This window comes from Athene cunicularia (assembly GCF_003259725.1).
Source record: "Athene cunicularia isolate RWA chromosome 2 unlocalized genomic scaffold, athCun1 chr2_part1, whole genome shotgun sequence".
In the NCBI taxonomy this organism is placed as follows: Eukaryota; Metazoa; Chordata; class Aves; order Strigiformes; family Strigidae; genus Athene; species Athene cunicularia.
The window spans coordinates 113,565,300-113,586,472 of record NW_020799095.1 but is presented as its reverse complement, the minus strand read 5'-3'; the positions used below and the strand labels follow the sequence as shown (position 1 = coordinate 113,586,472).

General features: G+C 37.8%; 1 protein-coding gene across 4 annotated transcripts in view; it reads left to right on the top strand.

Moving 5' to 3' along the window:
- Positions 1 to 21,173, top strand: part of TOX (thymocyte selection associated high mobility group box) — a 254,818-nt gene that overhangs the window by 200,318 nt on the left and 33,327 nt on the right. For 3 of the 4 annotated variants that reach the window (XM_026843607.1, XM_026843604.1, XM_026843605.1), the window contains exons 4-5: positions 9,812 to 10,090; positions 16,441 to 16,671. In XM_026843607.1, coding sequence (XP_026699408.1) covers positions 9,812 to 10,090; positions 16,441 to 16,671 — 510 coding nt within the window. The remainder of the gene's footprint in view (positions 1 to 9,811; positions 10,091 to 16,440; positions 16,672 to 21,173) is intronic. The other variant, XM_026843608.1, reaches the window with a different exon arrangement.

The following is a 21,173-nucleotide window of genomic DNA, read 5'->3' as shown; positions in this document are numbered from 1 at the left end:
CTCCTAAATATTAACACTACCGTATAAAATATTTAAAATGTGTGACAAAATTCAACGGCAGATACCCTGACAACAGTGAGAGGTATACAGCTATGCACTAACTACTTTCCTTACTCTGACCTGTGCTTAGCACTCTCTGCTCTTATGTGGCCAGATCCTCTCTTGGCAAATCTGTAGAATTTACAAATCATCTACTGGAAGGTGACACTGATTCAAGAAAGACTCTCTAGACTGTTTTATTAATATAAAACTATCCAATACAACTTCCTCTACATTGTGGTAGGGCAAGATGGATGGTGTGGTCAGGGTACCTTTGTCTGTTAAAGCAGATAGAGCAAACATGTGAGAGATGTCACATTGCCCAACTCACTGCAGGAAGATAGTTCGAAACTGCTGTGGTGATAGAATAGAATAGAATAGAATAGAATAGAATAGAATAGAATAGAATAGAATAGAATAGAATAGAATAGAATAGAATAGAATAGAATAGAATAGAATAGAATAGAATAGAATAGAATAGAATAGAATAGAATAGAATAATATGAATAGAATAATATGAATAGAATAATATGAATAGAATAATATGAATAGAATAATATGAATAGAATAGAAGCCAATGAAGGTTACAGCAATCTCATGCTGGCTACTGTGTTGCTGGTCAGTCACTGGATCAAAGCACTGCAAAGATGACAGTAGCTGCCTACATCCCCTTTTCCCTTCTGCCCTAGAGCAAGCATAGCTTCACGCTATTCACAGTATTTCCAAGGACCTAGTTTGTATTCCTAGACTTAATCATTTCATATCCCTTGGATGATTCTATTTTTATTGTCTAAAAGAAGGGGACACAATATTGTCTCTCTCAAGCATCTTTCTGACTTCATTTCTTTTGATGAAAGGCTATTGATTCAGGTGTGTTTGCATGAACCTGTGAATATACTGCTGACTCAGGAGTTCTTTGGCATCACTAAACTAAATGTGAAGTGCATGATTGTTTTCCTTGTGTAAATAACTGGTGAAACAGAAAATGGTTCTGTTGTTGTTTGCAAAAAAAGCAGTGAAGGGATAATATTATTATCAGATGTGTGCTTGGATATTTGACTTGTACCTCCTATATTCCATTTGTCTGCTGTTAACATATACCTGATGTTAAGCATTAGACACTTAAGAAAAGAGAAAAAGATAACATAAATTATTCACCATTAATTCTTTAAAATGAGTCACTATTAAAAGCTTAATTGTTTGCTGAGAGGGTCCAAATTAGTGGACTTTGCAAGATCAAACAAAATTGAAGATATTTGTCCAAATTAAAATGGAAACATGCATCCAGAATATACCAAATGAACATGTATGCTCCTGTAATAATAATTTTATTATCTTCAGCTTCCAGGCCAGACTTTTAATTATGACCCTTTATATCAGTGAAAACCATGTATTCAGGATTAAAAACCCATTTCTTTAACTAGTCTAGTTAAAGACTGTGGTTTGATATATTCTATGCTACAACTTTTATAAAAACCAGAGAACACTTCTAATAACACTTTTCTAATTTCATGGTTCAGTGCACAGTCAGTAAAGATTTAAATAATTCAGAAAGAAAGCCTATTCTGTTTCTTTATTAGAAGTTTGAGTCAGGGAAATTCTTTGACATTTAATAGGTTTTTAACCCTTTTAATAACTTCTTATAATGAAATTTATTGGAGGTTGTTTTAAATAAAGGGTTATTATATTAGAGTGAATAGCAGTCAGTAGTTTTTTATGATTAGTTTTGAGACCTTGGCCCTGTGTGACTCAAAGGATATTAAAACATAAAGTAGAAAAGAATGTTAATAGTCACCAAATTAACTGTGTACCAAGAAATATAGAAACTGTATATTACTGCATTCTTGTCATTATGTGATCGTGCTATAAAATTTTGCAGCTGAATTTTGAGTATATAATTGTTTTAAAGGAGCTTAAGATAACTTACAAAACCAGTACTATATAAAACAACCTGAAGTGGTTTAATTTTTAACAGAATGATTTTTAAAAGATTAGAGTAGTAAATTTAATAGGTTTTTTTTTCTAGTTTAGGGTTCTTTTTACATGTGAGGTTTCTACTGTTTAATTTTAAGACTGTTCTCCTAGTCAACAGAAATTTTGAATGATCTTTTCATTTCATGCTGAAAATGCACTGGGCATACTATATAAAATACACTTGTGTATGACACTAAAATATTCCCCAAATACCCACTTACTTTAAAACTTAGTCTTTCATTATGCAGTTAGCTGATACAGAAGAGAATTATAAAAATAAGATGATGAAAACACACATCCCTTCCTCTGTTAGGTGGTGCTTTGAGTTATTCCTTTTAATGCGTTTTGAATGGTTCTCTGTGGTCATTTTACAATAAAGTTAGCTTTCTTAACAAGTCTTTCTTTAGCAGTCATTCTGTTATATATGTGCTAAAAGAAGACTTGGTTGCAGATATGATTTCTACTTTAACTCAGTGGAAACAAAGATCTGATAATATGTGGATCTTTGGGTTTGACAGTCTTCGTTCAGGACAGAACACACATACCAATTACCAGTTTCATCCACTCTCATCAGTGAATCATTACGTCTTGTCAGTTTTTGGACTTCTAAATATTGAGATCACTTTTCATGTTTTCTCTTAGTGTACAACAGATGTTCAAGTTATCTCAGGTTTTAAGCTATCTCATGGAATAGCATCATCATGATGGAAAACAACACATGAAACTGCATGGTTTGCTTTTGATTTAGTTGCTATTCATCTAGGATCCTAACCACCAACATGCACTGAATAACCATGAGGTACTACTGCTTGATTATCACAGAATCACAGAATCGTCTAGGTTGGAAAGGACCTTGAAGATCATCCAGTCCAAGCATTAACCTCACACTGACCGTTCCCAACTACACCAGATCCCTCAGCGCTATGTCAACCCGACTCTTAAACACCTCCAGGGATGGGGACTCCACCACCTCCCTGGGCAGCCCATTCCAACACCTAACAACCCATTCTGGAAAGAAATGCTTCCTAATATCCAGTCTAAACCTTCCCTGGTGCAACTTGAGGCCATTCCCTCTTGTCCTATCGCTTGTTACTTGGTTAAAGAGACTCATCCCCAGCTCTCTGCACTCTCCTTTCAGGTAGCTGTAGAGGGCGATGAGGTCTCCCCTCAGCCTCCTCTTCTCCAGACTAAACACCCCTAGTTCCCTCAGCCGCTCCTCATACGACCTGTGCTCCAGACCCTGCACCAGCTCCGTTGCCCTTCTCTGGACACGCTCGAGTCATTTAATGTCCTTTTTGTAGTGAGGGGCCCAAAACTGAACACAGGAATCGAGGTGCGGCCTCACCAGTGCCGAGGACAGGGGTCAGATCCCTTCCCTGTCCCTGCTGGCCACGCTATTGCTGACACAAGCCAGGATGCCATTGGCCTTCTTGGCCTCCTGGGCACACTGCTGGCTCCTGTTCAGCCGGCTGTCAATCAGCACCCCCAGGTCCCTCTCTGACTGGCAGCTCTCCAGCCACTCCTCCACAAGCCTGTAGCGCTGCTGGGGGTTGTTGTGGCCCAAGGGCAGCCCCCGGCATTTGGCCTTATGGAAACTCCTCCAGTTGGCCTCAGCCCATGGCTCCAGCCTGTCCAGGTCTCTCTGCAGAGCCTCCCTACCCTCGAGCAGATCAACACTCCCACCCAACTGGGTGTCATCTGCAAACTTACTTATCAGTATGAACTGATGAAATGTGTCTAAAATGGACATTTCTGTATTTCTAGACACTCTTTTAAGTTTAAACTTAGCTCTGATTATATGATGTATTGGTTGCATCTTGGATCATTAAAAAAAATTGTGAGCTTTTTGCCTTTTCAATTGTTTGTTTTGATCATGAATGGTAGGTATGGTCTCCCAAACACAATTCCTTCTCTGTGTGTCAGCTCTCACAAAGCTGTCTGACAATTTAATGTTATCTTTTCTACTCTTCTGAAACCTTGACTTACAGAGTCAAGTGATGATGTAGGAATTCAATTTTTTTTCTATCTTTTTTAATGAGCATCTCTGTGTCACTGGAAAACATCTTGCAGATGCGCATTGACTTATGTTAGAAGACAATTAAAGCACCTAAAATAAAACCAATGAAATTTCTAAGACAATGTTTTGGCTTTTCAGGAGGTTGGCACAATTGGACCTAGTGCTGCATTTTAATGTAGCATTAGATGGGAACAAACATTCAAATTTAGTATGGGACAGCTAGTGGCATGAGTTGTCCTGGGAATATAAATGAGAATATGACTAATAACAGGAACCTCTTCTGCCTACTAAAGAATGTCTGTGATGCCTACGTGGTGAGTCAGATGGGTGATGCCAGTAAAGAAGAAAGCACACTGTGGGTATCTTCATAGATAATACTTAAGATCCTCTGGGTTTTTATCCCTTTGTTTGTTTGTTGGTTTGGGGTTTTTTTAATTAATTGATTGAAACATAGCATCTTACAGTGTGAAAAACTGTTGCTGTCTGACTTACCTTGACCACGTAGACAAGAATCAAAGAGCTGTCAACCACTTCCACAGTGTCTATCAGAAAAGTTCGTAAGAGCTCTCAGCTAGTAGAAAACCAAGCAAAAATCATTGTAAGGCCTGATGGTGGTAATAGAAATAATGCCTGCTGTGCCTTGATATGAATTGTCCAGGGTAGTGAGATACGTGATCTTCACCTGCTTCAGTGAGTAAGGCCTGTGTATTTTTCCTTATCTTTTAATGTTTTCATCTCCAGTATATAATCCCTGGTGTTTCTTACATATACTTAGACCTGTTGTATTTACTTCAATCTGTTAAGGCAGCCTGTCTCTTCTTTAATCTAATGATAACATTCATTATAAATTAGTTTAAATAGGGAGGACAATTCGGACTTCTACGGCTTTTCAGAGAGATGTTGCATAGCAGTTCTTAAATTATAACAAGAAAAATAATGTAGAAATTATTTTTCTAACAACACATTCCTTTTGAAACTGCCTGCTTAATGCTTCTTTGAAAAAAATTATTTGCTTCAGAAAAGTCACCTTCTGGGACATGAGTTAGGGGTCCTGCAATTTGACTATTTCTGCATCTTTGATGACTTAAACCAGCTTGTGATGAAAAGACAGAAAATTAGGGATTTTTTTTTAATGCTATATGTTATATCATGTGATAGGTGAAGGATTCTATTTGAATGCTGTGTCAGAGAAGAATATCTGTATTATGTGGACTTCAGGGCACAATATTTCAAGAAAGATGAAGGTTATTGGACATAGTCCAGAGGACAGCAGGAAGAATGTTCAGAGGTGTAGAAAACACAGCATATGAAAAAAGTCTCAATCTTCAGATTTAGTTGTTTAGTCTAAAGAACAAAAAACTGAAAGGAAATTCATAATAGCCTTCTAGTGTGTACAACTTTTCTGTAAAGAAGGAGAAAAGCATTCCTCATGTCCACTGGGAACAGAGCAAAAAGTAGTAGGTTTAAATTACAACAGAGGAGATTTAGGTGAGACATTACGGAAAAAAGCCCTTTCCACTGTAAGGATAGTTAAGCACAAGAATTGCCTAGGGAGGTTATGAAGAGGTTAGACAAACATCTGTCAGAAATGATTTAGGTATAGCTAATCCTGCTGTGAGATAAAGTGTTGGACTAAATAACCTTTTGAGGTCCCTTCTAGCACTATTTTCTCTGATTCTGTGATTAGGATACTGTACTCACATTGTCCTGCAGGAAGATGTTTCTGTGCAGGGATGATATCACTGTATTCTGCACTGCATGCTTTGTTTTGGTTTTGCTTTAAGCTGATGGGGAGAACGATGGTCTGATGTTAGCTTTGTTCTTGGTACCTGAGAAACTTTGAGCAGAGCATCAGGAGTTTTTTTTCAGCCAGACAGCCCTGTTCTGGTTTTGCACTAAATATGTGCCAATAAGGGTTATCGGTACACACCTCAAAATTAGTGGCTTTTACTATGCCTTTTAACTTGCAGTCAAACACTTACATGTGTGGATGCTCAGTTTCTGCTTATAAGCGAAATGCAAACAGAAAAAAAAAATAACCATGAAAAGAAATGTATCGTAGTTTCCCCTTTAGTAAAACCAAAATAAAACCAGGCATGTTCTAAAGCTGAATATAACACAAGTTGTGAAACATCCTGGAACTGACAGATGGAGAATGATATTAAAGTGCCAGATATTATCATTATTACCTCATCAGAGAGACCATTGAAGGCGTCACTTTAAGGCTGTCCTTATCCTCTGTAACACTCAAAATCTTTAACTTTGTTCTTCCATTTGGCATTTTGCCACCCGGCAGGATTTGTATTCAGCTTTGCATTCGGCAGGAGTGTGTTCGCAATATTGCTTCTGCATACTGAATATGGCTCCAGCACAGCTACACATTGGTGGGGTTTGTAAAACTCCATCTGGAGGAACAAGGAACAGGTTCTGATTTTGAAGCAGTTTAAAAGAAATTGGTCATACTTTGCATGTAATGTTGACAGAGAGTCTGTGTGATTAGTGCCACTGTTCCTGCAGAGATGAGGTCGTCACGGCATTTGAAACAGGGGCATGCTGCCATGCCACAGCAGTGACCCGAGCGTGTGGTTTTCATGGGTGGGACTGTTCTTGAACCCAGCAGGGAAGATGGGACAGTTCTTGGTTTGTTGACCCTTTAGGAACCTGAAGGTTGATCATCACATGTTTTCCATGGTGTAATCTCAGCTTTTCAAAGTTATGTGGTTAGCTGCCTGTTCTTACTCAAGGAATGAGTAGTTTCCATTTTCTTAGACAATCCCACTTTTTCACTAGGAAGAAGTAGGATGGGGGAAGGCAGACTCTGTGGGATGTGGCAGAGAGGTGAGCCAGAAACCTTATCTGCAGATGTGGATCCTCCTTGCTGAGGGCCACAGCTCTGTGTGATGGACTTACACTGGCATGTTCTCTGCACCAGGTCCCTTAGGTGAGGGTTTCTGGTTTAGCATCTGAAAGGGTGCATATACTGTTAAATAAACGTACTTGGTTTTGTAAAGGTGGTCTTGTATTAATCTGATTTAAAATTCAGAAGTCAAGCTGAATTCATGTGAAAAGAAAAATACTGGGTTTTTTCAACTGCACCATCTAATTTGCAGTCCTCAGAATTTCACTAGTGAAGGGTTCTCTTGCAGATAGATAGATAGATAGATAGATAGATAGATAGATAGATAGATAGATAGATAGATACAAGTGTTTTGTATGGGGATACATCCAGTACCATCCAGTTGGTGTCATGTTATCTGAAAACACAGTGTATGTTCAGCACCAGAGCTAAAAGTGAATCACAGACTGTTTAAAAATATATGTTGTTTAAAGACAACAAACACAGAATGTTCTGCAGTATCTATCTGATAATATTTGAAGCTCATATGAAGAGTTTTTAATAAAGGAGAGATCATTTGAGTAACAGCAATTCTATTATATTTTAGTTGGGGAAAAGTAATTAAAGTTATAACCTTTGCCTTGCTTTCAGAGGTAGATACTTTGCAAGTTCACTTAAAATAAGAGGAGTTTCAGGTAATGCTTTTTTTCTTTCTGGAGTTTATAAAATCATTAGGATGCTTATTCTTATTAAAAAGTGATCTTGCTTTTCCAGCCTTTCATGAGGGGATTTATCCCCAGCTCCAATCCAGCACTGTGAGGTGTTGCACCTCAAAAACTCAAGGCGTTGCCAAGCTGGGCAGAGTGGGCTCAGTCCCTGCAGGGTGGTGGGAACCCCGGGGAGGGCACACACCCACGGTGGGGCTTAAGCGACGCAGACAGGGTGAAGGGAGGGCTTTTGGGAGGGTTGTGCCTCCCTTTCTCCAGCATGCAAGGGAGTGGGTGGGTTTCCATCCCCCTGCCAGCTCACCCTGTGCTGGCCGAGACGGCTCAGGACAGTCCACTCTCCCACTCCCCATTCTCCAGCTGCTGCCCAACCCAAAAGCTGGATCTGGAGCAAAAAGCCAAGCAGCAGTTACAGATTCATGGGCACAACTGTTTGCGTACGGGTTGTCTGGTTGAGGCAGAGATAGTGATAGCTTTTAAGGCTAATGTGTTTGGCAAGGAGGTGAGCTGATATTGGAGAGAAGGGAACAAGAAGTCGGTAGCAATCTTTAAAAATAGAAATGTCTGCCAAGATTCAAATTGCAGCCTTCAATTGATTTCATACTCTGCGCTGTCTCTGCTCCTCTCCTCCGGTGCTTTAGCAGTCATTAATGAACTTAAACATATTTGTATCAATAACCCTTTTTTACCAGAAATTATTAATTTCTAAAGCAATATAAATACAGATATAATTGTGATGTCACATTGTCAGAAGCCATTTCAAATTTTTTTCAGAGACACAGATACATGTAAAGTGGTAAGTATGCCATAACTAATGGCATTATTAGTTTGATTTACTGCCAACCAGCCAGCTTTACAAAAATCAATCCCCAAGCTTATAAAGTATCTCCCTAAAATTGATAAAATTTTACACTATCAATAATAAGAGAAAAGATTAAGTTACATGTTTATCTCTTTTTCTGTGTGTTACTGGTTGAAAGTTATCTTACAGATTGCTGTGATATGTAGGAGTGTGTGTATGAGAGAGAGAGATAGGTTATAGAAGTCACGAGCTACAAAAAGTTTAAATAAAAAAATAAAATGTGAGTGATCTTTAGACAATTCAGATGACACATCTAACAAAGACTGTTGGTAGAATAAATGTGGTTATGTTAATATATTGAACCATTAACACGTGTCCTTATCATAATGGAACTTACACAATGGTAGTTCCTGTCAGATTTAACTCAATCTGTACAGCATGTTTGTCTGATGCAGAGAAAGACAACTATATCTATTTCATTTCAGGTCTGAACTGACACTTCAATTTTAAATCACCCACAGAACACCTTAGCTTAAATCTGAGCTTCTCCCTGATACTCTTTGTTATTTGTCATGTTTCCGTATGAGTATACTGAAAAGATGTTACAGACAATCTGCCGTAGTGTGTGTGTGGTGCATTTGACCTCTGGACAAGAAAGGAGTTTCATCCTCCAGTGCTTTTAATTCTTATCCTTGCAGAGACTGAATTTGTTGCTTGCATTAAAATAGTATGTCTCGTTAATGCTAAGAAGCGGTGACCCACATAGCACAATGGATTCATTTGTCAATCCCATGACTTCGGAGCTTTCCGTTCATATATGTCTTAGCAGCAAATCAACTCAGAAATCATTTAATCAGTCTATCAATTCATCCTTCTTGTCACTTGTCTGAATCCTGAAAATTCCAGTATCTCATTGGGCATCATCGGGCAAAATAGATTTGGACCTAGTACTAGATATTCACTCTGAAAACTGCAGCTCCCAGATTCACAGCTCACACACACAAAAATCCTAAGAAGAAAAGTAGGATCTGGAAATTGTCTTCAGTTTTGAGGATATTCATGTTCTGATCTGGTTCTGAACTTCAGAATGCAAACCTGCCCCTGTTTGTTAGCATTTCTGAAATACTCTACATGCAGTTACAGAAAGCAGTGCCCTTTTGTTCCCCCTATAAAGAAACAAGCTTTCATTGCTTTTTGCTATTCCCGTGGGCTGAGACTAGAGCCTGAATAGTTTATAACAGTCAGTGTTATGCAAATGTCAATCATATCCTTACTCTGTTTATTTCCAGTATTTACGTGTTTATTTAAGTACTTGACATTTCTTTTAAGCCTTCTATAACCAATCAGGCCAATGGGAGTCTGAAGGAACAGAACACTTTATTAGTGATATGCTTAATACAGTTTTTTTCCTCTTGTAGATGCAAGATTTACGGAATACAGAAGGAGCCCAGTATAGTTCCCATCCTCAGATGGCAACCATGAGGCCAAGGGTTCAACCTGCAGATATTAGGCAGCCAGGAATGATGCAGCACGGGCAGCTGACTACTATTAACCAGTCCCAGCTCAGTGCACAGCTTGGTTTGAATATGGGTGGAAACAATGTTCCTCACAACTCGCCCTCTCCACCTGGAAGCAAATCTGCAACTCCTTCACCATCCAGTTCAGTCCATGAAGATGAAGGAGAAGATAGCTCTAAGGTAGGCTTAGATGCTAGGATTACTGTGTAAATGGTGGATATTTTTAGGACCTGCTAAATGAATCGTATGGCCACAGTTATTAAGGTGATACTTTATACATTGTTGGTGGTTGACTGAAGTGAATAAAGGGTTATGAATACAGAACTTATAGTTTCCAGTCAATTCTTCAGGGAGCTTGAGTAAATGACATCATTCCTTCCTGTGAGAGCAAACTGGAATCCTGTAAAACACTTGAGGGATAGCCATTCCTCTAGGACTTTAATATAAAGGTTGAATCTTCTCACTTGCATCGAAGGGATGTTTGTTCCCAGTTAAAGATCAAGTTACTGCTATAAAAAGTATGAACAGTCTGTACAATATGCTAGTCTTTGCTACTTGGTCACAGGATGAGTAAACGGAACATCATAGCAACCAGAACAGAAAGATCCTCTATGAACTTTAAAAATCTTACCTTGAAAATCTTGAAGACCCATTATGCATTTATACTTTGGGAGGTGCCGACACTCCATGATGACATATTTAAGCTTCTTTTTAGTGTTAGTACAGTCATGAAGTAGTAATAGTCATTTACATAATAAATTTCCTTTAAAGGTTAAATGTCAATTTATATAGCACGTTTAGAATGCAAAAACCTCCCAAACCTCCCCAAATCCTGAAAACCTCCCAAAAAAAGACAGTATATTATCTTAATTTTGCAGACACAAAAGCTGAGACACAAAATGTTGGGACTCAGCACAAAGTCATCCCATAAACCAGGGTATTGACCATATTGAACTCAAGAACCTCTTTAGCTTTATTTTACAGTCACTACAAAGTAGCAGTCCTGTTTGCTAGAGCAGACTTGTAGTGTAGTGTGTACCATGTAGCATACCATGGCCACGTCTTGTGGGGAAAAGGTGCAGACTTGTGAGGAATGTGAAGAAAACATTGGGAGTCACTGAGGAGGTATAATCCAGTCAAGAAATGTAAGTCTGATTTGTTTTCAAATTATATTGTTTTTCATGCCTCAAGCTATAAAATAATCATGTAATTGGAGACATATGTTTTACTACATTTTGAATAAATTCTGATTCAAAAGTTTTATTTCAGGACTTTCCCCAGATTTCACAAACTTTAGGTTTTAAAAATTACTGAATAATTCATACATTTTAAATGAGCACTTCCTTACTGAGGGAGACTTTAGAATACAGTTATGTAAAAATAATACCAGGCAGCTTTTACATTTCCAGAATAATTTATTTGGTGCTCCTATTTCTTTGCTAATATTTTTACATATATTGGTGGTTGTGTGCAAGATGCTGGAGAAAGCATCCACTCAAATAATTAGGATATCCTTTCTGCTTCTATCAAATATTTCAGTTATTTCACCCACACTTTTCATGTACTTTATCACTGCAACACTTCATGCTATAAAAAGTGTCGGTTTCGTGTGGTTTTGTGCAGAGAGTACTCACCTGAAGCTAATGTTTTCAATAACAAAATACTAAGTACTGCAGACCAAGTAAAAGTTGATCCTTTCTTTGTGGAAGCCAGTTTATATAGTGTTCAACTTTTTAAGAAGCCATGGTATTTTGGAAAAATTTCTTTAAAATTCTCTCATGCTCAGTCTAAGCAGAAAAAGATGAGAAAAGGCACAATACACAAAACAAAATTAAATTCAGTATGCTGAAGTTGATATGTTGCCTTAAAATTCAATAATTATAATTTCCATGGTAAGAGAAAAGTTTTCGAGAATATAAAGTTGGTTAGTAATGGCAGAGGGCTTAAATTCATCTTCAACTAGTAAAGTTTAAACTACAAGTTTGATGGGGGGCAGATTTTGCCATACTTGTGTTCTGTGGGATTTCTTAGGTCTCCGTGAAAATGTCTGAAGTTGGCCACCATCGGAGATGGGCAGTGGGCTGGCACGCCTGATCTGATGCAATGGTTCTGCTGTAGTTCCCTCCGTAAAAGACAAAAGAGTTTGAATAATCAGCGTAAGAACTTAGTATATTGTTGCAGTTTACAATTTAAACCCTTCCACTGTGTATCTTTCTGTCACGTTGCTCTTCCTGGAAGCAGCCGGTGAATGGATACGGATACTTAAAATAAACCAGCTTTCTGTGGAGATCTTTCTCCCCAGCCACAACAGTATTACATTTTCTAAGAGCTGCTTTGGAGGGGCCTGTGAAGGTTCTTATTCCAGAAATCCCCCTACCAGTGGAAGAAGGCACTGGATGGGGACAGGGGGAGATAGAGTGGCCGTTCTGTCTCGTGAGAATCTCTTTTACCTGAATGTTACTTTGCCAAATTTGTTTTCTCTTTGGTTTATAAACTATCACGTAGATGTGTGTCATTACTGAAATCAGGGCCAGAGCTCATTAGTTAGTCCTTCAGTAGAAGCGCACGTTGTAGTCATGTAGTAGCTGCTGGAGCTTGCCACATCTGAGCAGTTTCATGAAGTCAGTAAGGTGTTCCTGCCAAAAGGACTGTGTAAACTCCCTCTGAATTCACTGTATTGTTAATAGCAACAGTGACGTTCTCCCTGGTTAACCAGCAAGAAATGTTTGCCTGTGTACCCACATTGATCAAAAAGACAAAGTACATTTTCAAATGGAAAATCACCTCAGTATCAGATGACCTCCCTTAGTTTATACCAGCTGAACGCCCAGCCTTATGTGTGAAAGAGAAACCACCGGTCCTTTGATAGCAGGTTTGGTAGAGAAATCCCGAACAACTATACCTATTTCTATCTAGAGAAGAAAAATAAAGAAATCTCCGTGTCCTACTCATGTTTGCATTAATTTATAGAAAGAGGATGATAGACAGTATGAACAAATATGTACATTATATACATTTGCACTAGAAATATAATTGTATCCCTACTGAACCACTGATTTCCATGCGTGGAAATTTCATGACCATTTCAGCTTAACATACATATTCTGAATTCAGGTAATACGGAAACTTTACAAACTGATGTTATTGTTCATCTACTAAGTTTCTTATATGTTCATTCTATGGTAAATATTCAAATTGTTTTAAGCCTTATCCGACACACAGAACTAATGGCAACAGCTGCTAAAAATTTTGCAATACTCATTCTCATAAAGGCTCTTTTATATAGGCCTTTTGGACTTTAAAAGTCATATATTCCCTCACACAAAAAAAGGGAAAGGAACTGCATTATAGAGGGCTCAGTTGCCCTACACACTGTTGCTCTAAAAGCAAGACAGCTGAGGTTGTTTGACCATAATTATAAGGCTATGTATATACAGTCAGAAAGCTGCTAGGTCCATGGAAATATGAAATATATAGTCTCAGACCAATGATATTGTTTCAGCAAGTGGTGTACATCCCTAAGTCTCCTTAATTCTTCTAAATCTAGTATGTGGGACTATGGTTAGAAGAAGAAAGAAGGGAGAACTTAAAAATCAATAGTTGTAAGTAACTATAAACATTTCTAAACAAAGTGACCACTTACCACATGCTTTATTCTGACCACCTCAACATTGGAACAGCACATTTATGTAATTCTTGCCATAATTCATACTGTTGGATTGTTAAACATGTATTTGGTTATTTCCAAGCATAACTGTGAGCTGCTGGAAGCATTACTGGTTTGCAAATATGTATTTCTTCATAGATGGATAACAGGGTTTTCTTCCATGCTCATTTGAATATCACTTACGAGAGAATTTCAAATAATGTATTTTAGAGGGAAGATAGTGAGAGGACTGCAAGTAGCAAGAATTAACTAACAGAAACACGATTACTAAAGAACTGCTGCAGCATATTCTCTTTATGTGGTAGAGGTTTTACAATATTTACTTTATATGATAAGAGTTATAAGTAGAATTCTATGTTGTCTGTTCAGCCTATTATGCAGATGGTGCTTGATTAAAATCTATTTAAAACTACAGCGATTACTGCAAGATAGTGTGCATAAAACAGCTCTCCTAGCTCCATTAAAGGCTTTCGTACTATTGCAGTTTATTTTAAATATGCTTATAGACATTTTCCAGCTTCTCAAGGGACATTTAGATATCAACGATGTGCCTTACTTGATAGTTTTAAATCCTACACAAGATATTCTTGTGATCTATTATGTGTGCAACATGGTTAATGTACACTTTTTTAAAGTGAAAGATTATTGCTTTCTTGTGATAAATAAGTTAAATACATCACCATAATTAAGCAATAAGCCATGACAGGAGGTGGATTACCATGAGCTAACTACACCTCCAGGGATTTTGAGGCACAAGTCTATGCCTAGCTGAATATATATGGTTTTTATTTTATTTCCCATCTGTCTCTGCTTTGGTGGTTAGAAGTGGAGTCTATGAAGCTGATAGACTGATGGGAGCATAAGGTAGGCCATCATCTCAGCCATTTGCAAGGTTATTAGTACTGGAATTCTGGTATTCTTTTTATTTTGTTATTTTCATATAAGACAAACAGAGTTTCCCCTGTGAATGCTCTCTTTTTAACAGTGGGTTTTTGAAGTCTCTTGATCATTCAGGTTGGAGAATAAGAGTTTAGAGTGGTTCTCAGAACAGCTACTGGAAGACTTCTTACATGAGTTTCTGCAGCATATCACCTAGTTTAAGGGTAGTTTAAGTAATGTGGTATCCTCATATACAGAGAACTTCTAAATCTCATTGGTCCAAAAATACTCTGAAAAGAGGAAAACTTTAGCAAATAAGAGATATAATTTTAACTGTAGCCCAAATTATTGTCAAGCCTGCTTGCTCATGGAGTTTACATAGAACTGTCTGAAGAGTTTAGAATATTGCCAAATTAGCTAGGGAGCCCTAGTTAATTACCATTTAGCTGGTAGTTTTGTGTACTCTGTAGAATGAAATAACAGGAAACTAAAAGTCTGATAACTTAATAATGGGTAGCACACTGCTTCCTTTTTTCGATATTTTCCAGTTGCTGCCAATAGGCTTCGTGTCTATTAGCTGTGTATTAAAGATGCATCTCTTGTAGCATAAATGCTCAGGAAACAAGCAACTTCATTTTCAAATGATGGTCATCACTTTGTTGCTGTGCTTAGTAAGCCACAGAGATCCAGGTTGTTCACTGCAGTCACCTGGCCCCTGCTGGACACCACACAGTCATATATGAAAAATTAAGAAGGTTTTTTGCTCAAAATTAGCATTTCCAACTATTTTCCTCATGCAGTTCCACTGATTTGAACACCTGTGTTCTCCTTTGTCACTTGACATGCATTATTAAAAATTAATAATATAAAGATGGGATAAAAGTCATGCCTAGTAGATCCTTAGCCTAGAGCATGCCTTTTATGCTCTTGATCTTGTCATACTTCAAAATGCTTATGATGCGCAGTACTCTGGCCATGCCAACAAGAGAAAAAAAGCCTTTGAACCTTCTGGTAAGATCACACATCACTACTCCAGGTATAGTGAATAAAGTGATCATATCAAGAGATTCTGCTTTGGTGAGGAGCTCCAATCTGTTGAAGAATTAGGACAGTGTCCCTTTCGCACTTACAAGTCACCTAGGAAGGTCGGGTGCTTTCGTGATCATGGTGTCTGTGCTATTCAGTGGAATAGTGTAGTTCCATTTAGCAAATTTGTGCAGATGCTCATGTGCAGGTTATTTTCAGGTGGTACACAAATAATGCACATGCACTTTTCTTCATATACCATTCCTCTTTCTCTCCTTTTCTCAAACCATTTGTTTTTATATGAGCAGAGGAAAAAACTGTGCAGCTAAATCCAGATGGATCAGAACTGATCCTCCAAATGGGTCTAAACTGTCTGTACTGGTAAAGCTTGTTTCTTCAGATTTTAATTAGAAGATGTGTAGGGGAATGTCTATAACTTTAATCATTTTATTCACAATCAGATTCTCTTCAAATTACCTGGAAAGTGTACCACCAGTTGCAGTAGAAATTGATTTGAACAATAGCTCTGGCATAGTTCTGGGAAAGAGTGTGAATCCTGCTCTCTGCAGGTGATTCATGTGCTTGAACTGGTGGTCAGGCTATAATGAAACTAGTTTCATTTGAATTTACTCATTATATGCATCTTATAGCCATTAGCAATAAAACTTAGAAAAGGTGAAAAGATGACCAGGTGAACTATAAATGAGATTATAGCAATTATATGAAAGCAAAATATAAAGCACTTTGAGGGGAAAAAAATTAAATAATCTGAAACACTTATAATTAATTTTATACATGTGACTAAGGCAGATAGTGTCAACATTTGGATTATTAAAGATGGCAACTAAAATTCCATTTTTGCATGCAAAATACACAGTCTTTGTATCACAGAATCTGTAACAATGGATGGACTGAATTGAACTGGCTTTTTTATAGTACTTTCCTAATTTTGTTACAGGTCAATGGTGGAGAGAAGAGACCTGCTTCAGATATGGGAAAGAAACCGAAAACTCCCAAAAAGAAGAAGAAGAAGGACCCAAATGAGCCACAGAAGCCTGTGTCTGCCTATGCATTATTCTTTCGAGACACTCAAGCAGCCATAAAGGGCCAAAACCCCAATGCTACTTTTGGTGAAGTCTCTAAAATTGTAGCTTCAATGTGGGACGGCTTAGGAGAAGAACAAAAACAGGTACAAAATGTGCTGGATGTCAGAGGCTTTGTTTCAGGAAAGCTGTTATCAGGGTCATCTAAGCACTGTAGTCAGCTCCTTTTGTTTGCCAGGATGAAACTTGAATATGTGCCATCTCAGGAATATGATTTTAAAAGACTGAGATAAGAAGAGTATAGTTTCATTTTTTATGTATGAAACCACAAAAGATTTTATTTTTTTTTTAGTTTTGGAGTGTGACACAAGCTTTAGGATTGTTTTTTGCAAAAATTGGTGGGCCTAAGATTTTATGGTGGCATTGCCCTGACTATGACAATGTGGTATGAGAGGACCTTGCTGCCAAAATTTATATCTGTGCAGTGGGACCTGACGTATATCCAAGTTCCCAGGTGCAGCTGTTTCCCTGCCCCATGATGCCAGAAGGAGTTCTGGGCTCACATAGAGAGGCCTAGGGTGGACCCTGGCAAATCAAGTGCTCCAAGTATCGTCCAGCATACATGTGGGCTGTGGAAATCACATCCCATAGTTACTTATATCTTCTGTGGAAAGGTCTTGGTTGTGCAGTGAGGTCAGCAGAGCTCTATCCGAACCTTTGCAAAAATCTGTCTGAGTCAGTGAGATGCTATGTAAAAGCGGGCAACTCTGGAAGCTCATCGCATTCATGTGGTGACAGTTGGCAAATACTGTTCAGTGTCACTGTAGCATACCACTGCTTTTCTTTTGTTATTGGTTGCATGTTTACTAACTGCCAACAGAATGCATTGGGCAGATGAAGAAGTGGGAACTTTAAGAACAGATATGGAGGGAAAGGATATGCTGAGTGGGAGTTATATTGACTGCAGGAGACCTGGGTGGGGGTTGATGTCAGCACAGAAAGAGGAAAAGTACTGGGACAAAACTGCATCTCATTGATTCACACTGAGCGTATTATTCTTACACAATTATAATTAATAAGGCCAAGAATTAAAAGGAAAATATTGCTTTGAATTTTTGATAGGTAAGATCGTTTGGACTTGAAAAAAAAAGCTTTCTTTGCTAATAACTGGATGGTATAGGTATATCTAGATTCCTCTTAAAGAAGACAGTGTAATAAGTATCAAGATTTGGCACTCACTGACTAACTGAAAAAAAAAAGTTTATTCTGTCTAGTATCCACTGTTGAATAAGGTCAGCATTTGGAAGATTTAGCTGAAGGAAAGGTAACTTTCTGAACACAGGGGTCAGAGAATTCCCTTGGCCTGGCACATTAGGGTTATTTTGTTGTGTTGTCTCTTCCTTCTGCCTTTTTTAATATGTCCAGCAAAGGCCAAGGCTATGTACTTGATCTGACAGGTTGTTTAGATCTTCCCAGTACATCAGTTCTCTCTGTCATGGTTTAACCACAGCCAGCAGCTAAGCACCATGCACCCACTCCCTCACTTCTCCTCCCTCCCTGTGGGATGGGGGGGAAAAAAAATTAAAACTCATGGGTTGAGATAAGAATGGTTTAATAACAAAAATACAATAATAACTATAATAAAATAAAATATAACAATAATAATTTTAACCAAAAAATAAGATAATAAAGAGAGAAATAGAACACAGGAAAGACAATTGGTGCACAATGCAGTTGCTCACCACCCTCTGACCTATACCCAAGCAGTGATTCCCTGCCAGCCAACTCCCCCCAGTTTATATTCTGAGCATGATGTTCTGTGGTATAGAATATCCCTTTGGCTAGTTCAGGTCAGATGTCCTGGCCAGGATTCTTCCCAGCTTCTTGTGCACCTGCTTGCTGGCAGAGGATGGGAAACTGAAAAATCCTTAATTTACGATAAGCTCTACTTGGCAACAACTAAAACATCAGTGTGTTATCAACATTATTCTCAGACTAAGTCCAAAATGCAGCACTGTACCAGCTACTAGGAAGAAAAATAACTATCCCAGCCAAAACCAGGACACTCTCATAGTTGAACATCAGTTTTTAGGACCAGGATGATGTGTATTCACTTTTGACTCAGAAAAAATAATGACTATGCTTTAAGTTAGGTTCACAAGCAAGAGGTTTTGATGCCATCCCTCTTTGTCCTGTGTACCTGCCCAGAATCACTCCCCATGTTGAAATCTGCACACCCAAACACATGCCTCAGGAGTCCTCTAAGTATTTAGATCTGTATCTTGGACCATCTTCTATGCCTGTGGGATGACGCATCCAGATTTTCCTGAAACGGTGAGAGGCAGAGACCTGGACTTCTCAGAATCACAGAATCATCTAGGTTGGAAAGCACCTTGAAGATCATGCAGTCCAACCAATAACCTAACACTGACAGTTCCCAACTACACCATGTCCCTCAGCGCTAAGTTGACCCTAAACACCTCCAGGGATGGGGACTCCACCACCTCCCTGGGCAGCCCATTCCAACGCCTAACAACCCCTTCTGGAAACAAATAATTCCTGACATCAAGTCTAAACTTTCACTGGCGCAACTTGAGGCCGTTCCCTCTTGTCTTATCGCTTATTACTTGGTTAAAGAGACTCATCCCCAGCTCTCTGCAACCTCCTTTCAGGTAGCTGTAGAGGGCGATGACATCTCCCCTCAGCCTTCTTTTCTCCAGACTAAACTAAACTTCTCAAGAGTTTATTAATCTAGTTATTCTTACATCTTTTTAGTGATGACACCAAGCAAGATGTTATGCTTTTTTTCTTTACCATTTTTCATAAAGACCCTTAATTTGTGGCTGTTGCAGTGGTGCAGTTTTTCCTTCCATAATATTTGCGCTGCTTACAAAGCAGAAGACTTGGCTTCAGGAATAATAGTCCAAGACCATATAATGGAGATAGACCTAAAAAAAAATACAAAATGCACATTTCCTTTGAACTTGTCATAGTAGTGCCAGCAGAATATTGAAGTCTTCCCACAGAATTCTGTTTAAGAGAAGTGCATAAAACCTTAAAATTTCTAGTTTTAACTTGGATTTCCTATTTGTGGTTGAGAACAATAATAGAATAAGTCCTACACTGGAACATCAGAAGAAAATTTATTTTCCTATCTCTGTTATCCTTAAATTGGAACACAGCAGAATGTTATGGAATCTACATGACACATCCGTGAAAAAATGGCTGCAACTAGATTTTTAAGCCAATTATTCTGAGAGCTTGGGTTACCATATCTTTGTTGCTCTTTGACTCATTTTTCCTATTCATTATAATCTATTAAGCACATTGGTAAAACTCCAGGCCCAGGCCCTTTCTAATCTAGCACTGTACAAAAAAAAAAAAAAAAAAAAAAAATCCTATTTTCTAGAATAAATTTAACCTCATTCTTTATTCCATTAGGGATCTAATAGTACAAAGTAATGATTACAAGACATCTTAACTGACTAGATAGTCTGTATTTTAAAGGCCTAATTTTTCAGATCCAGAGCATTATAACTGTTATGAAACCTATGTCTCCAGTAGAAAAATTGGACTCTAAAAATACAGATGATTAATGTAGCATTTGGAATTTGGCATTGAAGAAGCTTCAGAAATTCAAAAATAGTTAAATAAAGAAACAATAACATCATTAGAGGAATACTTTATTGATGAATTATACTTGCTGAAAAGGATTCAATTATCATAAACTTCTGGCTTTTATGTTTTGGAAGCTAATGCTTATTCTGGAATTTAAATAGAATTATGTTTCCACATTATGTTTCCTGAATTGGAACTCCTTTTACTATTTAAATAGTAAACATAAATGAATCAGAAAGTAGAACATAATGCAGCTATTGAGAAAGAAGCATAACCTCATGTTTTCATGCCAAAATGAAATCTTTGTTCCTATGACCTAAGCCAGCTTTTTCTGAAATGCATAGAATTCTTCTTGTTTATTCCTGAAGATTGACCACAGAATAAATAAAGGGATTGAAACTCAGTACAGTAATGACCTAAGGGCAGTATATGTATGTCTAAGCCTTTGCAAAAAAATTTTGATAACCTGACGTATAAGACTGTAGCTTGAAAGGGTTTGTTCAAGAACCACATATGCTTTTCAAACTGTGAAGAAACTAGGGAAATGTTATTTGAGAAAATAGTATTTGAAAGACAAAAAAGGAAACTTAATTATGAACTAGATGATGGTGGATGCCTTACTGAAATTAGGATGGAGTTATACTTAAAATGTATCACACTCTGATGCTCTTACTGTGAGAATATTGCAATTTATTACATTAAAGCAGATACGAGTGGATTTCTACATTCATTCTGCCATATGAAGACATTTGCATTTTGGGGTTGTATGCTACAACTGCTCCCATTAATTTCTGAGCATACAGGGCCATTTGCAAACAACACTGATCTGTGTCTGTGTTTTGTTTTTCCAAGCCTATGTACACAGTCTAGAAATTAAAAGGACTTTAGTGGTCATGGTGGACTTTGTAAAGGTTTCTTCTCAAATTTTGAATTGGATGCAAGAATTACACATGATCAGAAGTAGGAACGGTGCATTTTCCTTCATTTTTTCTAAAACTGTTCAGATTAATAAACCTATGAATGGAAAGCA